At 25.9% G+C, this 20,772-nt stretch overlaps 3 protein-coding genes across 8 annotated transcripts; 1 reads left to right on the top strand and 2 right to left on the bottom strand.

Annotated features, from left to right (window-relative positions):
* Positions 1 to 278: 278 nt before the first annotated feature.
* Positions 279 to 4,595, bottom strand: LOC114120784 (survival of motor neuron-related-splicing factor 30). Of its 5 annotated transcripts, none has more exons than XM_027982817.2 (8): positions 4,111 to 4,593; positions 2,129 to 2,194; positions 1,924 to 2,062; positions 1,798 to 1,867; positions 1,517 to 1,643; positions 1,192 to 1,444; positions 1,006 to 1,132; positions 279 to 584 (listed from the first exon to the last, which is right to left on the bottom strand). In XM_027982817.2, exons 5-8 carry the CDS (start codon positions 1,599 to 1,601, stop codon positions 447 to 449), a joined length of 603 nt encoding a protein of 200 aa, XP_027838618.2. In that variant the 5' UTR covers positions 1,602 to 1,643; positions 1,798 to 1,867; positions 1,924 to 2,062; positions 2,129 to 2,194; positions 4,111 to 4,593; the 3' UTR covers positions 279 to 446. The 5 variants fall into 5 exon arrangements, with proteins under 5 accessions (XP_027838618.2, XP_027838617.2, XP_050054788.1 ...); XM_027982816.2 differs by having other exon boundaries at positions 1,798 to 1,850; XM_050198831.1 differs by having other exon boundaries at positions 1,798 to 2,062.
* A 1,675-nt stretch (positions 4,596 to 6,270) lies between these two features.
* LOC126549489 (RNA-binding protein PNO1-like) lies at positions 6,271 to 8,187 on the bottom strand. Its single transcript, XM_050198832.1, has 2 exons — positions 7,690 to 8,187; positions 6,271 to 6,598 (listed from the first exon to the last, which is right to left on the bottom strand). The coding sequence occupies exons 1-2, from the start codon at positions 8,029 to 8,031 to the stop codon at positions 6,338 to 6,340; spliced, it is 603 nt and encodes a 200-aa protein (XP_050054789.1). The 5' UTR covers positions 8,032 to 8,187; the 3' UTR covers positions 6,271 to 6,337.
* Positions 8,188 to 8,655: 468 nt separating this feature from the next.
* LOC114120771 (zinc finger-containing ubiquitin peptidase 1-like) lies at positions 8,656 to 17,555 on the top strand. Of its 2 annotated transcripts, XM_027982793.2 has the most exons (7): positions 8,656 to 9,361; positions 9,450 to 9,570; positions 11,373 to 11,663; positions 15,066 to 15,450; positions 15,701 to 15,831; positions 15,910 to 16,121; positions 16,755 to 17,555. In XM_027982793.2, the coding sequence occupies exons 1-7, from the start codon at positions 8,990 to 8,992 to the stop codon at positions 16,788 to 16,790; spliced, it is 1,548 nt and encodes a 515-aa protein (XP_027838594.1). In that variant the 5' UTR covers positions 8,656 to 8,989; the 3' UTR covers positions 16,791 to 17,555. The 2 variants fall into 2 exon arrangements, with proteins under 2 accessions (XP_027838594.1, XP_027838595.1); XM_027982794.2 differs by lacking the exons at positions 8,656 to 9,361; positions 9,450 to 9,570; positions 11,373 to 11,663 and adding an exon at positions 14,193 to 14,943.
* Positions 17,556 to 20,772: the final 3,217 nt, after the last annotated feature.

Genomic DNA, 20,772 nt, shown 5'->3' with positions numbered 1-20,772 from the left:
AATATTTTTTTAGGTCAATATAATATGTATTAATATGAAAAAAAAAACTTTTTTTGATAAATTTTATAAGTTATGAAGTAAAACATTTCTTTCTCTCATCAAACAGCATATGCTTGTTAAAAATATGCTTTTGCATAAAAATCCGGACTCTAGCTATCGCTATTTCAATTTATAACAATAATTTTACGCTATACATATTCTATACTTCTATAGAATAATAGAATATATATTTTTATTTACACGCTAATACGTATTTTTAAAATTAAATAAGTAGTAACTTTAATTACACATAACTTATATTAATGAAAAAATATACATTAAAACATTAAATGTGAGATTAAAAAAAAAAGAAAAAGAATACAATTAATAAAGGTAAATAAGCATGTTGATATGATAGCCTTAATTTTTTTTTACAAAATTTTAAATACAATGCATCGATTGCAGTCTTATTTTTTTCTTTTCTCAGCAGTTGGAAATTCTGTCATGCCTTTTCCGCCCAGGCCACAGGTGCCAATACCAACTCGTCCATTAACATTATCTGGCGAAGCAAATATACTTTTTTTTGGTATGCCCTTTTTCACACCCTAAAACATATACAAATATACATTTTTCATAAATTAAAAAATAAGCAAAATACAATTTAATTTTTGATAGTATACATTATTAGAGTGAATATTTTGCAATTTAAATATAATATTAAAACTGTTTTGTAATATATTTTTTTAATTTTTGAGTAATATGAGTTTTTTTTCTTAGCACTTTGAAATTTTATTATAAACATTATATTTTAAGTCTAATGATATGACTGAAGAAAAAATGTATCAGCAACATAAATATATTTATAAGTTGAATTTAAACTTTAAAAAAAAATACATTTTTTTGAGGTTAATTAAACTTAGTTTATACATAATTTGGTTTAGTTTTTGGTAAATTTATCAAATTAACCATTATAGTAAGTAGAAACTTATGAATTAATAGGGTATAAAAATATTTGATATATCTTACTTTAGTAGCAAATGCTAGCCATTTATTTTTCTCAACTTCACGTTCCTCTTCTAACTGTTTAAATCTCTGCTGTTTAGCAAGTTTTCTTTTCTTTTGATATTCTCTATACTTGGCTACAGGTTGTTTCCTATTAACAAGTAACAATAACTTATAATTAAGAACAAAAAAATTTTTTTTATGTTTTACTTGTGTTTCATTTCATTAGGATGAGTTCTAGGCAAATCTTTAATAAAATCTAATGTTGTTACTGCAGCAGCTTTTTGTCCATCTATTAAAACTGCCACCGCTTCTCCATCAATAGTTTCAATAGTACCTTCATAAAATTTACCATCATCCGCTAGTTGTGCCAAACATCTGTCTCCTGATTTCCATTCACCTTTCGTCTTTGCAACAGATGGTAGTATATCAGGTTGATAAGATGATTCTTTTTTTGTTTGAACTATGGAAAATAAAAAAAATATGTTACCAATTTGTTATTCAATATACTTTACAATTTATTATAGATGCATACCAATTTCTTTTTTAGGCTGAGTTTGAGTTCTTACTAGTTCAGCTGTTAATTCAATAACTTCTTCTAAATCAGTTTTCAGTTTCATAAGTTCTGGGTCATCAGGACTATTTGTTAATGCAGCTTCTACCTATAAGTAGAATAAAATAAAAGCAACACAAATATTACAAACATGTAAATATTTTGACAACTTAAACTAATTAGATCCTAAAACAAAAATATATAGAATTGATACAATTATATACTATGGTCAATAGACCATAGCTTTGCCAGACAAACCTTACCGGTGCGTATAAACGATTACATCCGGATGTAGAATGTTCAACATGACTGAATCCTAAAAATTCCGAAAATCTTTTAAAAATCTTTACTAAAATCTCAACCAGGAGTACTTTTAATTAAATACAGACCATGGTTATTTGTTTTTACAGTAACCAATCAGTTGGTGAATAAATATCAGCTAAAACTGTTCCAACTGCAGTTGCCAGGTGAATTGGGTATAATGCAGGTAAAGCAAATCTGAAGACTTTTATGATCAGCAAATTTTCTCTACAATTTTATAAACCGGGAGAAATTATAAAATATTTTAATTAGTTGTTTGCCTAATTGTAATACCTTGATACTTTGGATGATGCCGATGTAAGATACAGATGATGCTAATAATGTTTTCCAATGCTGCATCTATTTATTATTGAAAAAAAATATTTATGGTGAAGAATTTTCACTATAAACTGTTACCTATTTTTTAATACCGAAATAATATTTTTTTTTTTTTTTTTTTAATTGAACTCCATGAGAGGCTATTATTTTATCTCAATAATAAATAAATAATTTTATTTTTTATTAGAAACTAATATAGAATAGAATAATAGGATTAGGGCACGTAAAAATAAAATAAAAATATAAACTAAACAATTTAATTTTACATAAAAATGTTGATGATTAAGACAATAACATTTAAAGTATTTATTTGTCTAGCATATGCTAGATATTTCAATAGCATTGTCTTTACATGTTATAATCAAAGAAAATACTACATTTTATAAGCCGGTCAAAAAGTATACATCGATAATGCAAATTACACTAATTTGAGTACTGGTTTGTTATAGCCTAACCCGGGTTTGTTATGGCTTTACCAACCATATAACAATAAATACATCGTACAATTAATAATCTAATAATTCAACAGAAAAAACATACCGTTATAACTATAAAGAACCTATCATAGATATTTATCACATAATATGGATCGATATACTATATTATATCAATCAAATATCACAGTACATATTAATTTGTCGTTAGTTCATGTTTAGAATTAATTTTTATACATTTTTACGTGTTTTATTGTCTATTTATCTATTGTAGGTATTTATTATTATTCCATTTTTAAAATACTTTATCAATATATTGTCAAACTATAAGATTAATATACATCAATAAATAAACTCATTATTTTATACTTATATAATGTATATATTATTATATGGTTGGTGGACAACAACAAACCTGAGTGGCGGGGGCTATACAGTTTTTACTCGCTGCATCAGGGCTATAACAAGCCAGTACCTTAAGTTATACTTAAAAAATGTTTATTCTCAATTTACAATGAACTATAAAATGGAAAATTAAAATTAAATAAGAATTAATCAAAACATTCGTTTTTTTTTAAATAAATGAATTAAAATTTTAAATTATATTTTTCTTAATTTCATTAATGTAAATTGTAATATTAGTTCAAGACCATCATATTATACTCAATGAAAATTGCAAAAACATCTAAAAATATCTTAAGGTATATTTAATTTAGCAAATTTATAGTTAATATTAACAATGATCATAAACTCAAAATTTACTTATTCAAGGACATTTAAAATTTGTAGAATAAATTAGTTATTTTAATACCTATATTAAAACACTTATACTTCATATTATTTAATTCATTCGTTTTAGTAAATTTAAAATACTAATATACCTACAACCTACTATTATATTAAATAAATAATTTTTGCACATCAAAAAAGGGTAACTATCAGGCAACGTAAATTATATTTTTAAAAAGAGTAAATTTAGTTTTATTAACACTATTTACAAACATTATACCTATTACAACTAAAATATAATTAATTGATTGAAATGGGTATCTTGCAAAAAGCATTTTAAGTTCTAAAAAATATGTTAAGCTGCTTGTTGATATTCTAAACATCTATGTAAACACTATGCCACATTTAAGCTGGGTCATAACTACATTGTTTATCGTGTCATGTCTATAAGTTGAGCTCGGCTCAACTCTGAAAATCTCTCGGTAGATCAAGGTTAGTGAATAATACTATGATGATCAATCAGAATACAATAAAAAGCATTTGAAACAATAGACAATGTAGGTGTGAACTCAGTTCAAAATCAAATAGATTTTGATGATAGCATATGGATAACATCAATGAGTAGTACCCAGAAATTTTTTTATGAATGTCTGACAAAACATATATTATGTTACATATCGCAGATTTAATACTTTATTTATTATTTCATACACCTATTTTGTAATATGAAACTATATAAGTAATAGCATTATGCAGATAATGAAAAATAGTTACCTGCTGTAGTTGCAATTTGTAATTGATTAGCTCGTCCGCCATTGATAGCAGTTGTGTAGTTTTGTAAGTGCAAATTGGTTTGCGAAAAATTATTTATACAAACAATGAGGTTGACGCTGCCAAAACCGTACGATTTGGTAGATCTTTTAAGATATATAAATAAATTATATATGAATCTGTGCGTATCTTAGCAATACAAACCGTGACCTAGGAGTCCGATCTATCACCACTGACAAGTGTTAAAATGAAACTATTATGATTGTCGTAAAACGTTAGTTGTGATTAAAGTTTTCTGATTACGATTTCTAACTTTAAAGTACTAAGTAGTAAAACGTAGTCACAACTCACTGGTTACTGGCCACTGCTAATGTGACGCGAATTGGTAGAACTTTAATTTAATTATAACTATTAATAAAATAACAATAGTAGTAGGGGCAGAACAGAATGTCAAGTAAACCATAAAAAAATAATACAAGTTACAAACTTACAACCAGACAGCAGGTCGTGTCAACAACTCATATAGCTCATCGACCATGATCGAAAATTAATAGGAATGCTATCTAGGAAACTAATAATCACTATCACTACTATCACTACGCATTTGTCTAACATGACGTCACATTATTTTTGTTTTGTAATGCCAAACATCTTATCAATATAAAATTCAAAATAAATAATCTGTTTAGGTATAAACTATAAACCATTAACCAAGGTGTATTAATTCATCGGAAATTCGGAAACTAATAAGTAATAACTATTCCTGAAGTTTTAAGTTGAAGCATTATTTCGACAGGTTATGGACTTATGGTGTATTATATAAAAACAAAAATCACACACGTCGCACACCCATCATTGTAAAATCAATAAATTCCTTACTCCGTAATTGTACGGAATCTAAAAATGTATGTTACGATTTTAATGATTATTTAGTATTTAAAAATTATATAGTACTTAAAAGTCTGTTTCCATATCGAATAGGTATGTTAGGTATGTTTCTTAAAATTGGAGTTTAAATAGTGTTTATCAAACTCAGAGTCTTAATAGTTAATACTGTTCTAAATAATTGTTTAAGATAATTAGCTAAAAAATAAAATATTGAAAGAATTCTTCATTTTTAGGGTATATCAGCCAGTTTTTGTTGCTCAGATCATAGTATAATAACTATAGTCTATAATAGTATAATACCATATACTCGTATCATAGATTTCAAAAATAAAATAACTTACATTACTCAAAAGGTTATCAGTTTATAACATTTTATAAATTATGCTATATATTATTTACTTAATAAAATTGAACAATCACCATCAGGTAACCAGGTAACAGGTAACACCATTTGTTGGGAGGCGGAAAAAATGGCCACGGAAAAAAAACCCAAACTAAAAAACACACCCCTGAAAAAAAGCCCAAGAAAATAAAAGTGCTATCATTGTAATCTTATATTATGAAATATTTTATAAGCTGTGGTTGATTGTTGATTACACAATGGATTTACAATCTTATAATATATTTTTAATAATAATTTTATCATATAATTATTTAATAGAGCATAGGGACAAAATATTCTCGTTTGTGGTAACATAATAATAACTAATAATTATAATACGAGAGAGATCATAGTCATAATAATTAAATAATATAATAATAATAAATTGTTAATTTAAAAAAATAATTTTCGATAAGTAGTCTATACAATCATGATAAAATTCAATAATAACTTGTAGGCTATATCTATACATAAAAAAATTTAAATTAACTTAACAGTATAATAATGATAATTAACTATAAAAAGCTAAGTTAAAACAATACAAAATTTAACTGAATAAGTTATATTATATTAATAAGTTTGATTAAATAAAAATAACTTCCTAGTTAAGTTAAAAAGTAAAAAAAAATTAACTTTTTAATAAGTTAATGCCCACCATTGCTAAAAAGTATGTATGTATAATTTAATAAAGTATTATATTTTACTACTCTGTATATTATTTAAAATATGTATCTATAAATAAATGTAAATATATTATGCATAATATATTTTTTTGGGCTTTTTTTCCGGGATGTATTTTTTCCGCTATTCCCATTTGTTACTGTTTAATACTTCTTAATCTTTCATTAAGCCAATATAAATTATACGTCACCAAAATAACATTGTACATAAACTTGTATAAATTGTAATTATTTATTAATAGTAAATAACATTTTTAATTTAATACTAAAATACACAATTTTATAGAACTTTACTCTTGGAGAGTTGTTGTAATTGTCCATAAACTTTAGAAGGTGGAGACCCAAGAATTAGATTACAAATAGCTCTCATGGCTACCTGAATATTTTGAAATGATCCTAATATGTGAATTTTTGAGTCTGCCAACACTATTCTAGTTTTTGTAACATTTTCAATGGTAAACTTTGTTCGTCCTCCTTTTCCAGCCAATCTTCCAATAGCACGTGATAAATGATCTCCTTTTAATGTTTTTACATCTTTAACCTAAATAAAAAAATAACCAATATTAATATTTTTTAAAATTAGATAAATAGGTACATTTATATTATTATTAAATAATTTGTTTTGTGAGGGAGAAGACATTACACAATCTAGAGGTACAGAAAAACCTCATTGATCCGGAATAATTAGCGCTCTAGGTTATCCGAATTAAATAAAATAACTAAAAATTGTAAATTTAAATTTAAAAAAATGTACTATACAAATTTTAGTCTAATTCATAAATCTAAAAAATAGAACATACTTTTATAATAATCATTAAATATACATACACATAGTATTAGGGCACACTTTTAGGATAAACTAACATAATTTATGTATTATAAATGGCTTTCGGGATTAAGTGAAGTCCAAATTAATAAGGTTTTACTGTACTTATATGAATATCAAATTTATATCTAGTAGTTGGGATACTACTGTTTGGCTAAAGTTCACTTTACTAATCCCATCAGGTTTTTAAAATTTTTTTTCAGACGACTTGATTTTTATGCTTAAAACGATGGTGTAATTTTCTTTTCCTGGAAAATATTATTTTAGAAGTTATAGCCTTCCAAAGTTTACGATTTTACATTTATGCGCATACGCGCAACGCTACTTGACTGCAAAGTGCAGCACCTATAACAAATTTTAATTTTTTTTTTTACGTATTTAAACAAGTTTTGGGACATAGTTAAAAGTTTTGTTCGAGCGAGTGACTCCTCTCGGTGCAACAAAAATGCAATTTTCTTAACTTTGTGAACCACTTGGGGAGATGTTGCATAGCAAATCGGGGGATAAATTATTATTGCACCATCGTTTTAAACAGGTTAGAATACATAAGTACAAAAAAATAACAAAAATGGTCCTCTGCACGGTATTATAGTAGTGTTGTGCACATGAGCATCAATATTAAATCGCAAACTTTGAAAGGCTATAACTTCTAAAACAATAGTTTCCTTGGAAAAAAATTTACACCATCGTTTTAAACTTAAAAAACCAAGTCTTTATAAAAAAATTTGAAAATCGTGAAGGGGTTGGTAAAGTGAATTTGTTCCCTGCCATATTAGTGGACACTGTTAATGTATTGTAGTACATACTTCAAAAGATTCAACAAACAAATTGTCCAGTCTTATTAATGCTAGCGCATCTTCCACTTCAAACCCGTAGACAAACGCCTTGACAAAGTCTGCAGCTTTTTGCAAGTGTTGCGAGCCGATCTCGTCATCGGGGACGGGATTTCTGATTTCAACGTTTCTGGATTTGACATTGAATCTGATATCTAGCCTAAGGTGTTCGACGACAGGTGTGTAAATCTTTAACCAATGTTCTTTGAGCGGTGTGAGCCGATGTGAGGGCACAGGAACTTTGCGGACCTCCCGGTTGTCGGAGGTGGACTTGGTGGACTGAATTTTTCTCAAAGGTCTGTTGTGAGTTGACATGGCGTACTGAAATTTGAGGGTTCTTGTGCAAAAAAGTATTAAAAATGTTTAGTTAATCTAACACGAAGAAATGGCATAGGTATAAAAAATAAAACCTATTAGATAGATTCTGATGAACCACACGTGCCTGGCGTGCAGGTAAGGATAAATGATAATAATTATTATTATTATTATTCAACAAATAATAATACATATTATTGAATTCTGAGTGATAACAATGATAAATGGTTCAAAATAAATGGAGAAGGGATAAGAGTACTTTTGTCTGAGAGAAAAAAAAATCATATGTTTTGATATTAAAAACATCTGATGCTCTAAGTGTTGCCATCGTACATTCTACGTCGTTTTGGGTCTCTTTTCCGACGAAAACTTTTTACATTTTCCACTCTCATCTCACTAAAAGGGTGAACTGGGCTGATCTATCCATGATTTATCATCTAACACAGTCGTCAAATCGAAGAATCAAACCGTACTTATTTTCCCGTGACGACCTCGTTAAACAGCTGGTCGTACTCCGTAGTGTTGGCCAACCTATGTCGCCCCGTACCTTTGTTATCTGGTTCTAGGATATTGATAATCGAATTGTCGTAATTCACATAATAATAATATTATATGATTATGCTCGATGTGATATTATTATATACACACATCATATTGCATTATACATTATTATTATTATACACGCATTCATTACACACACGAAGAGTATAAAGGAGGAATCTAAAATTAATTTTTCTGGCTTGTTTTTGAACATCATTTTTTGATTTTTCTCCATTCGTATTTCGTTGTTTGTTTTACTCTTTGACTACGACGACGACGACGACAACGAACGACGACGATTAACAACAACGACATCGGTGACGAATAGTGGATACTCCTTTTCCATACAGACCTTTCGCCGCCCCGTCTTCTTTTTTGTCACATTTTTATTTTCCAAACGTATTGCGTCTGCAGAAAAATGTCACTGAGATCGAAGACGGTGTGCGAGATATGCGGTGAATCGTTTTTGACCGAAAACAAACTGTCTAACCATATAACAGAACGACATGTTCATTCGTCTACGAGCCCATCGCCAAGCGTCGGTTCATCGTCAAAGCGCCGAAAACTGGACGCCGACTCAGACGTCAGGTGTCCGCTTTGCGATTACGTTGACCTAGACACCGATCGTCTGCAGCAACACGTTAATCGCATGCACTTTGACCCAGGCAGTCCACGGCGTCCGGGTACTGTAGACTTCCCTTGTCCGATATGCCCACTGGCGTTCGACCACTGTGATAATCTCGAAACTCACATAAATGAAGAACACCACGATATTGTTAGCCCTCAAACGGTAACATAAATATACCTAACACAGTATTTGATACTACTGTATCCCATTAATGTTTTATTATAAATCATGTTATTTTCTATGTCTACAGGACTGTGATAGTCAGAGAATACCATTGTTGGAAAACATCAATGAGGGTTGTGTGATATGTGGAATGAAAAATTTTGATAGCTTAAGAGATTTGGATGCACACATTGAGCAACATTACCGAGGTATTGCCTGTTATATATTATACATTTTATTCTTCTATTAGCACATTATGTACTGTCTTTATTTATATATCAAATTATTTATTAAATATTAATATACTTAACTCGTAAACATTTAAAGTATGTTTATTATTATTTATTTTCTATAATTTAAATAATTACATACTATAGTCCAGGAGTGGTCACAACGAGGCTCGCGAGCTGCATGCAGCTCTTAAATCAATTTCGTGCGGCTCTTGAACCAAACTTAGACTAAAATTAAATGTAAATTAATGTTCCTCCATTTGATTTAAAATGAAAAATGTATCTTTATTTTATAAACATTGCTTTATAATGTAGCTCACCTCGAATTAATTTATAAATTAGCGGCTCCCAAAGTTAAGGTTAATGGCCACCCCTGCTATAGTCAGTGGCGCATTCAAAGGGGAGCAAATTGGGTGGGGCAATTGCCCCCGGCGTCAGATTTACAAGGGCGGCAATTTTTGTATATATTTATTAAAAATAATTATAATAAAATCGAATAATGTCTGTACAGTATACACATAGTATACTTGTAATTTAAAATTTATAAATTTTAGGTACCTACCAAACACTGAATAGTCTTTTTCAGCTCTAAAAGAAGTAAAATCATATTTACAATCAAATATAAAAGAGGAAAGATTAAATGCATTGGAAATCTTAAATATTGAAAATGAACCTAAAAAGAATATTTTTAATGATAATTAATTTGCATACCTATATAATTAATATTTTTCTTTTTTTTTTTGAAGGGGGTAAGGGTAGCAAAAATATATATAGCCCGGAGTGCAAATTTTCCTAACCTAACCCGAGTATAGTATGCTTAAATTCATTGTTGTTGTTTTGTATCATTTATAAACAGTGATTATAAAAATTTAATATGGTTATCTGCAAGAACTGGGTCTAGACTAATTAAGCAATTTACACTATTTATAATATAATTGTTTTTAATAAACTAAAATTTTAAGAAGTTTGTATTATTAGGTATATTAGAATTATTTAGATATATTTTTTGATCAGATCATAAATATAAAATTCAGCATAATTTTCTAAAATTGATTTACAGTGTCTTGCGATTATTTTGGGTTGCCAGTTACAATTTTTATTTATTAATTACTGAGGATTTAATTTAATTAATGAAAAAATCAAAATATTTAAATATTTATATTTTTGCTTAAATATACTCCTATAAAAAACTTTAAAAAATTTTGTTCAACATTAATTTTAAAAAAATGGTATATTAAAAAGATAAATACTGAATAAATAAAAACAAATGAGAAATTGAGTAATAGATTGAACTGATATGGCAGTATCAAAAATTGTTTATTATTTTATCTTATTTGTCACCACATTCATTCTCAATTATAATTTATGAAAAATTGAATGTATTTCCCACAGTATAATGTTGATTGTAAATATATCTATATAAAAGTAAATGTAAAAATATGTAATAATAATTCTGTTTTAATTGATTTAGGTTTTTATGAAATAAGCTCATTTTTAATCAATATATAATAAAAAATCTGCATTCAAAAAATTTTGTATTGAAAATAATTGTTCTATTAATCACTTACAATTAAAATTGTTAAACTCCTATAAATTGAACACAATTTTTATAATCCAATTTTTCTCTTATCATCTTATTCATTGTAAAGTTTAAAATCTATTCATTAGTGATTTTAAAATTTAACTTTTAAAAATTATAAATATAAGGATCTACATACCCTAGTTTTTATAAAATATATTGATTATAAAAATTCAATCAAAACAATTTTTTTTATTTTTAGGTTCAACACCACCTACCCAAGATCATTTACCCAATCATGATCAGCTATTGGCAAAACAATTGGAAAAACAAGAACGTGAACGTATGAAACAAAAAGAACAAGAAGATTTTCAAAAATTACAATCTGCTTATGGCATGGACAACAAAGGCAATTATAATCAACAAACTATGACTAACCTACAAGAAGCTGTATCCAGTGGGCAATTAACTGTTTATGATTATTATGAAAAAATATATGAAATAAAAATGGCTGAAAGTAAAGGACTTGATACTGGTGAATCAGCTACTAGAGGTTAGTTTTGTTTGTTATAATTTCTTTAAATCTGTTCATTTATAAAACTATTGCTTACTTGATAAAATTCCAATAACACATCAGTAGTATCTATGTGGCTTGGTGTATTGCTTCTCAAACTGGCATACTGACTTCTATAGTGTTTTTTTTATTGTATATCCTCTAAATAAATTTATTGTGATGTAAGCATACCTATATGCTAGTGGTGGGTCAAACTCAAAAATATGGTCTCAAACCGAACTTTTTAATCGTACTTCAAAACGAACGTCTGAAATTGTATCGGATCTAACTTAGTTTAGATTTTAGAACTATAGTACTATAGTATTATAGTTGTTATATTCATATCTTTCTTAATACACAAATCGTTAGGTACCTATCTAATGTTTTAAAAATAAAAAAAAAAACAGTTAAATGATTTTAGATTTGTAAATCTTACGAACTATGAAATTTAAAATATCTAATATTTTATTTATAACTGTATTTTAAAATTAAAAATACCAAACATAAATTTAACTTTCATAGTGTTAAATTAATTTTAATTTATAAATAATTAAATAGATACTTAATGATTAAACAAGTAATTATAAAATAAAAAGTAAATAATATTATTATGTAAAAATCAAGATATTTCAACTAAAGTGGAGATAGTCATGTTCTTCTTGAGGATACTATTAAAACACTTCCAGAAAATAGTCCATCACTACAAACTGATGTACCCCGTAAACCCAAAAATTTTAAAATCACAGGTAGCAAATGAGGAAATGGTTAATGATTTCATTCTCACTATTTTAATGAATCTGCTGTTGGTTCAATATTTTTTAGCTTTAAGTAATTTTCTATCTAATAAATTTAAAAAAAATGGTAAATATATTAAAATAGAAACTAAGACTAATAAATAATAATAATCAATAATCAATATTCAATATTAATATTAGTGTTTTACATTGTTCTACGTGTTACAAACGTTGATAATATAAATTATAAATAGTAGGTACAAACCAAAATGAATATCTTAATCTATAAAAAGTTTGATAACACAAGAAATAATCATATCTTGGTCTTATTTTTACTTTTGAAGTATTTAAATATATAGTAGACAATAGACTAAATAAAAATAAACACTCGGAAAAATTTTGGTTTGGAATATTTTACGTGTTACTTGTGTTAGAATTTTTTTTGGGGTTCATACATTTTTTTTTTTAAGTTCAAACTATTTTGATTTTCAAACTTTTTGTTGGAGTTCAGTTCGGTTTGGTTTTTTGAACTTAGATCAGTTTGACCCACCTTTATTAAATACCTATTAGAATTTTCAGTTGCAAACAAATAATGAATATTGTACATGTGGATCGTGTGTATTTGTGTGTGTAAAGTATATAAGGTTATATTTAACATGACCATAATTTTTTTTCTTCAAAGCGGGACACCTGTACATTTTAATAAAAAAACCCATATAATTTTGCGTAAAATAACATATTTTTATATATGTAATATATTCCTATATTTTTTGGATTCACATAATCTGCTTTAAAATAGCTTGTTTGGTTTTTATGTATGAAAGGAACTCTTGACATGATTTTTTTGATTGTGATTTGTGATCAACAACCTACCATATACCTACCACAAGTCGACTTTTTTTTAAAGTGGTACATTTTTAGGTTCTTTGGGGACAGCGGGACACTTAGCTCATAAGCGGGACGTATGGTCACGTTAGTTATATTATACTCATTAACTTATAAATAATGTGTGAACATTTTTTATCTTTGAGCATCATATAATTTAAATTTGTATTTTGTAAGAAACATATGTGTAGCATAAAAATATAAGCTTTTTATTCTCATAAAATATTATAAAAATATCCAAAAATCAATATTGTAAATTTATAATCGAAACATTCTTACAACCAAACGGGTTTTACCTAATAGTATGTAGGTATAAGTAAATGCTTTTTAGTTATACAACACAATTTTCATATTGTTATGTATAAAATGTTTTATGTCACATAGTTAAACTATCTATAAATTGTAAATAATTAAAATTCTTGTGACCAATGACCCAAGTAACCAATGCAGTTTTTATTTATAATAAAATGTTTTATTATTAATAATCATTAATCATACTTAATAAATTTAAAGACAAAATATATATAATATATAGATTTATGCTAATTATACTCTAAAAAAAAATCGATAAATATCCTAGGAAAATAATTTTCTAGAGTTAAATAGACTTATTATTCTACTGCTATTAATACTTATTAAAAGCAAAATGATTGATAAATAATATATACATTTTTAAAGAAAAACATTTATATTCAGTGTTTATTATTTAACTACTAATTGTTGATTTGTGTTCCGTTTCTATAAAAGAAAAAGCAAGTGTAGTTAATTATTCATAGGTTATGTTGCATTATAATTTAAATAATAGCTGAATATGATATTTTATCTTATCATTTGTCAACCATATGTTTTTTTTATTGAGCATTTAAAACAAACAAAATCATTATTGATGTTAGGCATTATTTTTTATTTCTTTTGTAACAACAAAATATGATTTATAAAACGTTTTATTTATTGCTTTAAATAATGTTAGTTACTTTGGTGCATAATATTCAAATCTCAATTTTGTAGTTTTTCTTGCGTGTTTTTTTTAAATGTGAAAATTAAAGTATTATAGGACATGGCTTCAAAAAAAGTATTTTTACCTTGTGAATTTTGCAACAAAATGATTGTTTTGGAAAATGTGTACACTCATCAAATAGAATGTCAAACAAAAAATGATTTTTTAAATAAATGTGATAGTGAAAACAATATTTTGCTTCCGTGCGAGTTTTGTGAGATTCCTACAGATTCAAATAATTTAATAAGTCATCAAATTATATGTAGAAAAAAATTGAAGAAAATAAATAACAGAGCTTATACTACAGAAAAAACTGAGTCAAGTTTAAATTCCAAAAATATGATGCTATCAAATGTAGATGAAACATTATCTTTTCAAGATGAATTTAATCATAACCTTTCAAGTTTATCAATAACAAAAAATTCTGTCCAAAAGAATAGTTGTAACTTAGATTTGAACTTACCCAGTACTAGTAAAAACTATGCAGTTCCTACTTTGGTATTAAGAAAACCAAAAGTAATAGATGATCATTTATATAATAGTTCATTATCTTCAAACCGAAGTATAATTTTACCAGTTGAATGCAATTCTAACACAAATTCAATGCATGTTACTAATGTAAAACATTTTCAGAACGATTCTACCAGCATAAATGTAACTTACAGTGAGCATAAATTCTTATGTATAATATGCAGATTATAATATTATATTTACAGATTTTAAATAATAATTTTTTACTTTTGTTTAATATTCACTCAATTATACATTTTATTTAAATATTTTTAGACTTGATTGAGTATATTCGTCACTTCAGTGCATCATCGCCAAATGTAGTAGAATTACATCTGGCTTCTCCGACCGACCATTATAGATCAACTTATGGTGACAAAGGTTGGGGATGTGGTTATAGGAATATGCAAATGTTGATGTCTAGTATGCTTTTACAAATGGATTATAATGAACATATATCAAGAGTGTGGGAAGTTGAGAAAGGACCTTTACCAAGGGCTTGGATGCCATCAATATCAAGATTACAACAACATTTAGAGAAATCATGGAGCATGGGTATTGATGAACCTGGCAGAGAACAACTTGGCGGTACCGTATATAACACAAAAAAATGGATCGGAGCCACTGAAGTTGTTACTATGCTAACAGCTTTGAAAATTAAGTAAGTTTTATTTTGAACTACGAAGAAGAAATATAATTAAATAAATTTTATCCCATCAATACAAATTATGTTGATTTTACTTTGTACTTGATATATTAAATAACATAGGTATTAAATTGATTGAGAAATTGTGATGAGAAATTATTGGAGATTTGATTCTTTTAAAATCTTTGACATTTTTAAAACATATTTTAATATATAATGTTTAACATATTACTTTAATAATGATTCAATATATTTCATTGTTTAGAACATTATTAATAGACTTTCGAAAACCAACTGGTTTGAAAAATACTCATCCAGAAATGTTTCACTGGTTGTATGAACATTTTAGCAATAGAAAAAAACAATTTATTCCTCCGGTTTATATACAACATGAAGGTAATTATTGTACTGTTTTTTTTCTATATGTTGTCAAAAGCTAATAAATAATTAATGATGTTGTTTGTTTTTATTTAGGTCATAGTCGAACTGTAGTCGGTGTTGAAAAATTATCTGATGGTACAATTTTGCTTTTAGTATTAGATCCAAGTGGTCATTACGATAAATTAAGAACAGAAGCTGGGATGACAACTATGTCACATATAAGAAAATCTATGTATACATTCAAGGCAAAGGAGTATCAACTAGTCACAGTCAGTGGCATAATGACAAGTGATTCAGAATTTGAAGTGAGTAAAATTTACTCAACCATTTAATTCTGGTTTTAAAAGTCTAAACTATTTTTCCAAGAGTATATTGCAGACTTATATACTTAACAAGTATTTATACTTAAGACTAAGTAGCTAGTTGATGGAAATAATATTATTTTATTTTTAACAATAATATTAGTATCTATATAACTGAGTCATTCGATTAATTATTTTTTTTAAATAATTCTTATTCTTGAGATACAAATTTTGGTAATTCTGAATCCTTCTGGTTATTTAATATCACCATTATATATACAATAAAAAAAACCTAAAAAATTCAATTTTTAATCTGGTCTTTACTTTTAAAATATTAAGAATAATTGAAGCAACTTACCAATTATTGAATAATTATCCATATTTATTTCTGGTGGTAAATAATTATTGATAACAATCTTATAATATTATAATTCAGGAGAATTTTTTTCGCAAGTAATGGATTAAAGACAGTTTTATTGGATTTGATAAAGCTATAATTACCATAGTCAATACATTTTTCATATAATATTTACTTTTTGCCCTTAAACATTTCATTTCAGTAGTTAAGATATACTTTAAAATGTTGTCAACATACCAGTTTCATTACAATGATTTTTAATGTTTTTATTGTTCCAGAGTGGCAAAACAATTAAATCTACCCGTGGTTCATAACAACCATCAAGAAACTAAAATTGATTTTGCAGAGCTTAAAAATTTTGTTTATATTTTAATTTTCCTTTTATACATTCTAAATTCTGTGAAATACAATTAAAGCCCTAACGCGAACTATAATATTAACACTTTTAGAATGTCTTAATATCTACATTAAAATTTACTTTATCTAATGTTTATAATATAATCACTCTTAAAATCCATCATTACAGGTAGTGATTTTAATAAAATATTGTACTTTATAGAATTTATATATATATATATTTTTTTTTTTATAATTTAATTTATTTATTGTCAAAATAAGAACTCGCAAAATAAATAGAGTTTTTAAATTAATACGTTTATTAGACTAGACAAAATTAATGTATGTATCTACAATGTAAATTTGTACAAAAAAAAAACATTTACAACAAATTTTAGGAATGCTTACTATTCAAATATTAAAACCCATTTTTCTCATGCATTCCTTATGTGCTTCAATTAGTTGTCGACAATTTTCTTCTCCGTTTTCCATAATACTGTAAAAATCAAATAAGTAAATAACAAATAATTGTTTATGAATCTATATCTTTTTTGTAGTTAATTTTTAGAAATAATATCAATAATTTGAGTTTCCATTAAGTAAATATATAAATATATGCATATATTTATGAGTGTGTGTGTAAGTTTAGTTTTAGATATAACAGATTTAAGATATATTTTTTACTTGTATAATAATAATACTTGAATACTGTCAAAATTAAAATATTATTAGATTTTTGTTGATTTAGTTTTGTCTTTTTTTTATTTATACATTATATAATATATTATAAATAGTATGAGCTATAATAAATGTTATTATATTGATAAACCAAGTATATAAAATATTATATTACATTAGAGTTTTGGCATGGAATTGTATGAATTGTACAAAATATTAAACATCCATATACAACAAATACAAATTAATACTAAATGATATACTATATTTAAATACCTAATTAAATTATAACAGTACAGTTAAATTATAACATTTAGTCAATGTTGACTATGACTAGTCATTAGTCAATAACGATAATGCCTGATTTGGTAAGGAATTATCAGTTAACATCAATAACTAGTCATTAATGATAATTAACAATAAAAGAAAAACATTGATGAAAACATTAAAAATCGAATAATAATATTATTATAATACTTATTTATTAAGGATAAATCATAATCTTAATCTAAATATCATTATTTCATTTATTTTTAAATAATAATAAAATTGAGTTGTTAAATTTTATCTGCATTTCATTTAAATCCATTTTTAAACATCATTATTGAATTATTACATTTTGTTAATTAGTATTTCAGAGCACAAACAATACTGTGCAATTGGGGGGTATGTGTTCATAACAATACCAGTTATATAGAACAATAATTTTTCATTTTTTGTCAATTTTATTAAAAGTTATAAGTAATTAAAACCATAACAAAAAACCAGATTTACTATATATATTATGGGTACCTAATCTACTTATGTTTCACAATCAGATAGATTAATCACTAATAAAGCAGTGTTGATACGGATTTGTAACATTGTCTAATATAAAACTTAAAAGGAAATGTTTTTAAATTCTATGATTATTGTACATAAATTATGCACATAAACATTATTTATATTTTACTTATAATAAAGCCACTAGTAACCAACTGATTTATTTTGTTATAAGGAAACTTCCATTCTTCATGGAATTCATTAAACAGTATTATTGTAATCAATATTTTATTAATTAAAATTTTTCTAATAAGCAATTTGATTAAATCGTTAAAATATATGAGGTTGAAGGTTTTTTCAAACAAATTTTTGGAGATATCTAGATATTAGATTAAGTTTTTAAAATTTACGTTATTACTCATTATTATTGATAAAAAGTAAGATATAGGTTCATAAGGATCTTTATATCATGTTTTAATCTGAGGCCCACTTATCTATTTGAAGACCAAAAACACTTTAAAGCATAGCTGATATGTTTTTAAATAATTTATTGCAAATTACATCCTAGATTTATATAGGTAATTGTATTTAAATAAGTAGTTTTAGATTTACAGATGACAGAAACTATTATTTTTACTGATAAGTAAAATTTCCATAAGAAAGAAAGTGAGTATCCGAGAATTCAACAATCTGAATATCATAAAATAGTAAAACCACTACAACTTGATCAAGATGATGAAAAAGTTAATTAAAATTATTATTTACTATTATCATTAATTATACATTAATATGAACATATAAAATAATTTTAATTAAATTCATATTTTTGTATCAAAACACAAATACTGCTTTTTTGAGCTTGTACACAAATCAAGTGGAATTGCCTAGTTTGCTATTAGACACAATTTAAAAAATATTAAATATTGGGTTTTTAACAGGGATAGAGAATGTTATTGTGAAGTAAAATGTTTACAAGTCTTATAATATTGCTGGCTCATGAGTTTTTTTTAAACTTATCACAATATTTTGGCAGGTGACCCAAAAAAGGTTTGCTGTCTCTGATCTAAAATATACCTAGAATGTCAAAAATAAAGGAAATATGATAAACATGCATGATGCAATTACTGTTAATTCATATTATAAAAAGTAAATAAATTGTATGTATCAATAGATATATAACTATAATGTAAGGTCTGCCTAAATACAATATGAAATTAAAAAGTAGTTGCAAAATTAATAAAACAACATTACCAAGCATCTCTGATTCTTTTCGTTTCCGGACAAGCACAACAAGCTTTTAATTTTTTTGGTTCTTCGGCGGGCTTATTTTCTGACGATGGTGCAATGGATTTATCACTGATCAAGGGCGTCATTTTTTATTTAAAAAAATACTGGGACGGAATTAAAATTCAATAAAATGTTGCGTAAGTTGACGCAAAAAAGTGCGTTATGTGGTTATGCACACTGCGCGGTAAAAATGTAATGACTCAACCAGTCAAACACATATAACACTCTGGACTCAAGTCGAAAAGTGAATTTAAATGTTGAAGTTGGACAGTTTTAATCTTGGTTATAGATTACAGCAGGTTATATAGAAAATAATAAATATACTTTATTATTTTAAGGTTATATTTGTGAAGATGTTGGAGCAGCAGCTGCTGCAGAGTGATATCACAACTATTCTATATTTTATTATTATGATAAATATAATCTAATAATAAAAATGGAAAAGTAAAAAAGTAAAAATAAAAAAGTAAAAAACATTCGTGCAACACAGAACACTTATATCAAAATCATTTAAAAACATATTTTTGTACATAATTTCCAGTCAAAATAGAACATTATAATTTTTAAATACATGGGTTTTAATACTTTTTATTGTAATTTTTTTACTATTTTAAATAACATATTTTTAATTCTGAAACAGTATAATTTTTGATATATTTCATTATAATATGTATATAATCCAAATTCAGATAAATAGTTAAGGAGAAGTGTTAAAAATTTAAGTGAGTGGAGTGGTGGGTTATGGAGACTGCAAAATGATGGATTTTTTTTTTTAATTTTGATTTTTAGAAATCGAAATTCTCTAAAAAAATTGTTTCATAATATATGGAATTAAAAATGTAATTTGTCATTCAAAAGGGAATAAAATAAAAATAAAAAATATTAAATTATATTTTGTTTTTACTGGAAATGATGTACAATTTTTTTTTAAAAACGTTCATAGATTTTTTAATATTATAATAAGTGTAGTTTAAATGGTTTGATATAAGTAACACTCACTATAATATAGAAGTTTCAATAGATAGAAGATATAGATAGAAGAAAGTGTAAATCGCAGCAATGGGCCTAAAAGGCCTTTGAAGCTGGAAAAAAAAGTACATAATATAGGAAAAATAAAGAAATAGGAATTATTTAAATTAATTTGGATTTTCGATTAAGATCTGTTGGCTATTAGAATTTCTTTGAGTACCTAGTATACTAATTACAAATTTATGCAAATGATTACTTATCATT

Source organism: Aphis gossypii, chromosome 1, assembly GCF_020184175.1.
Source record: "Aphis gossypii isolate Hap1 chromosome 1, ASM2018417v2, whole genome shotgun sequence".
Taxonomy (NCBI): domain Eukaryota; kingdom Metazoa; phylum Arthropoda; class Insecta; order Hemiptera; family Aphididae; genus Aphis; species Aphis gossypii.
This window is presented reverse-complemented; position numbering and strand designations above follow the sequence as displayed.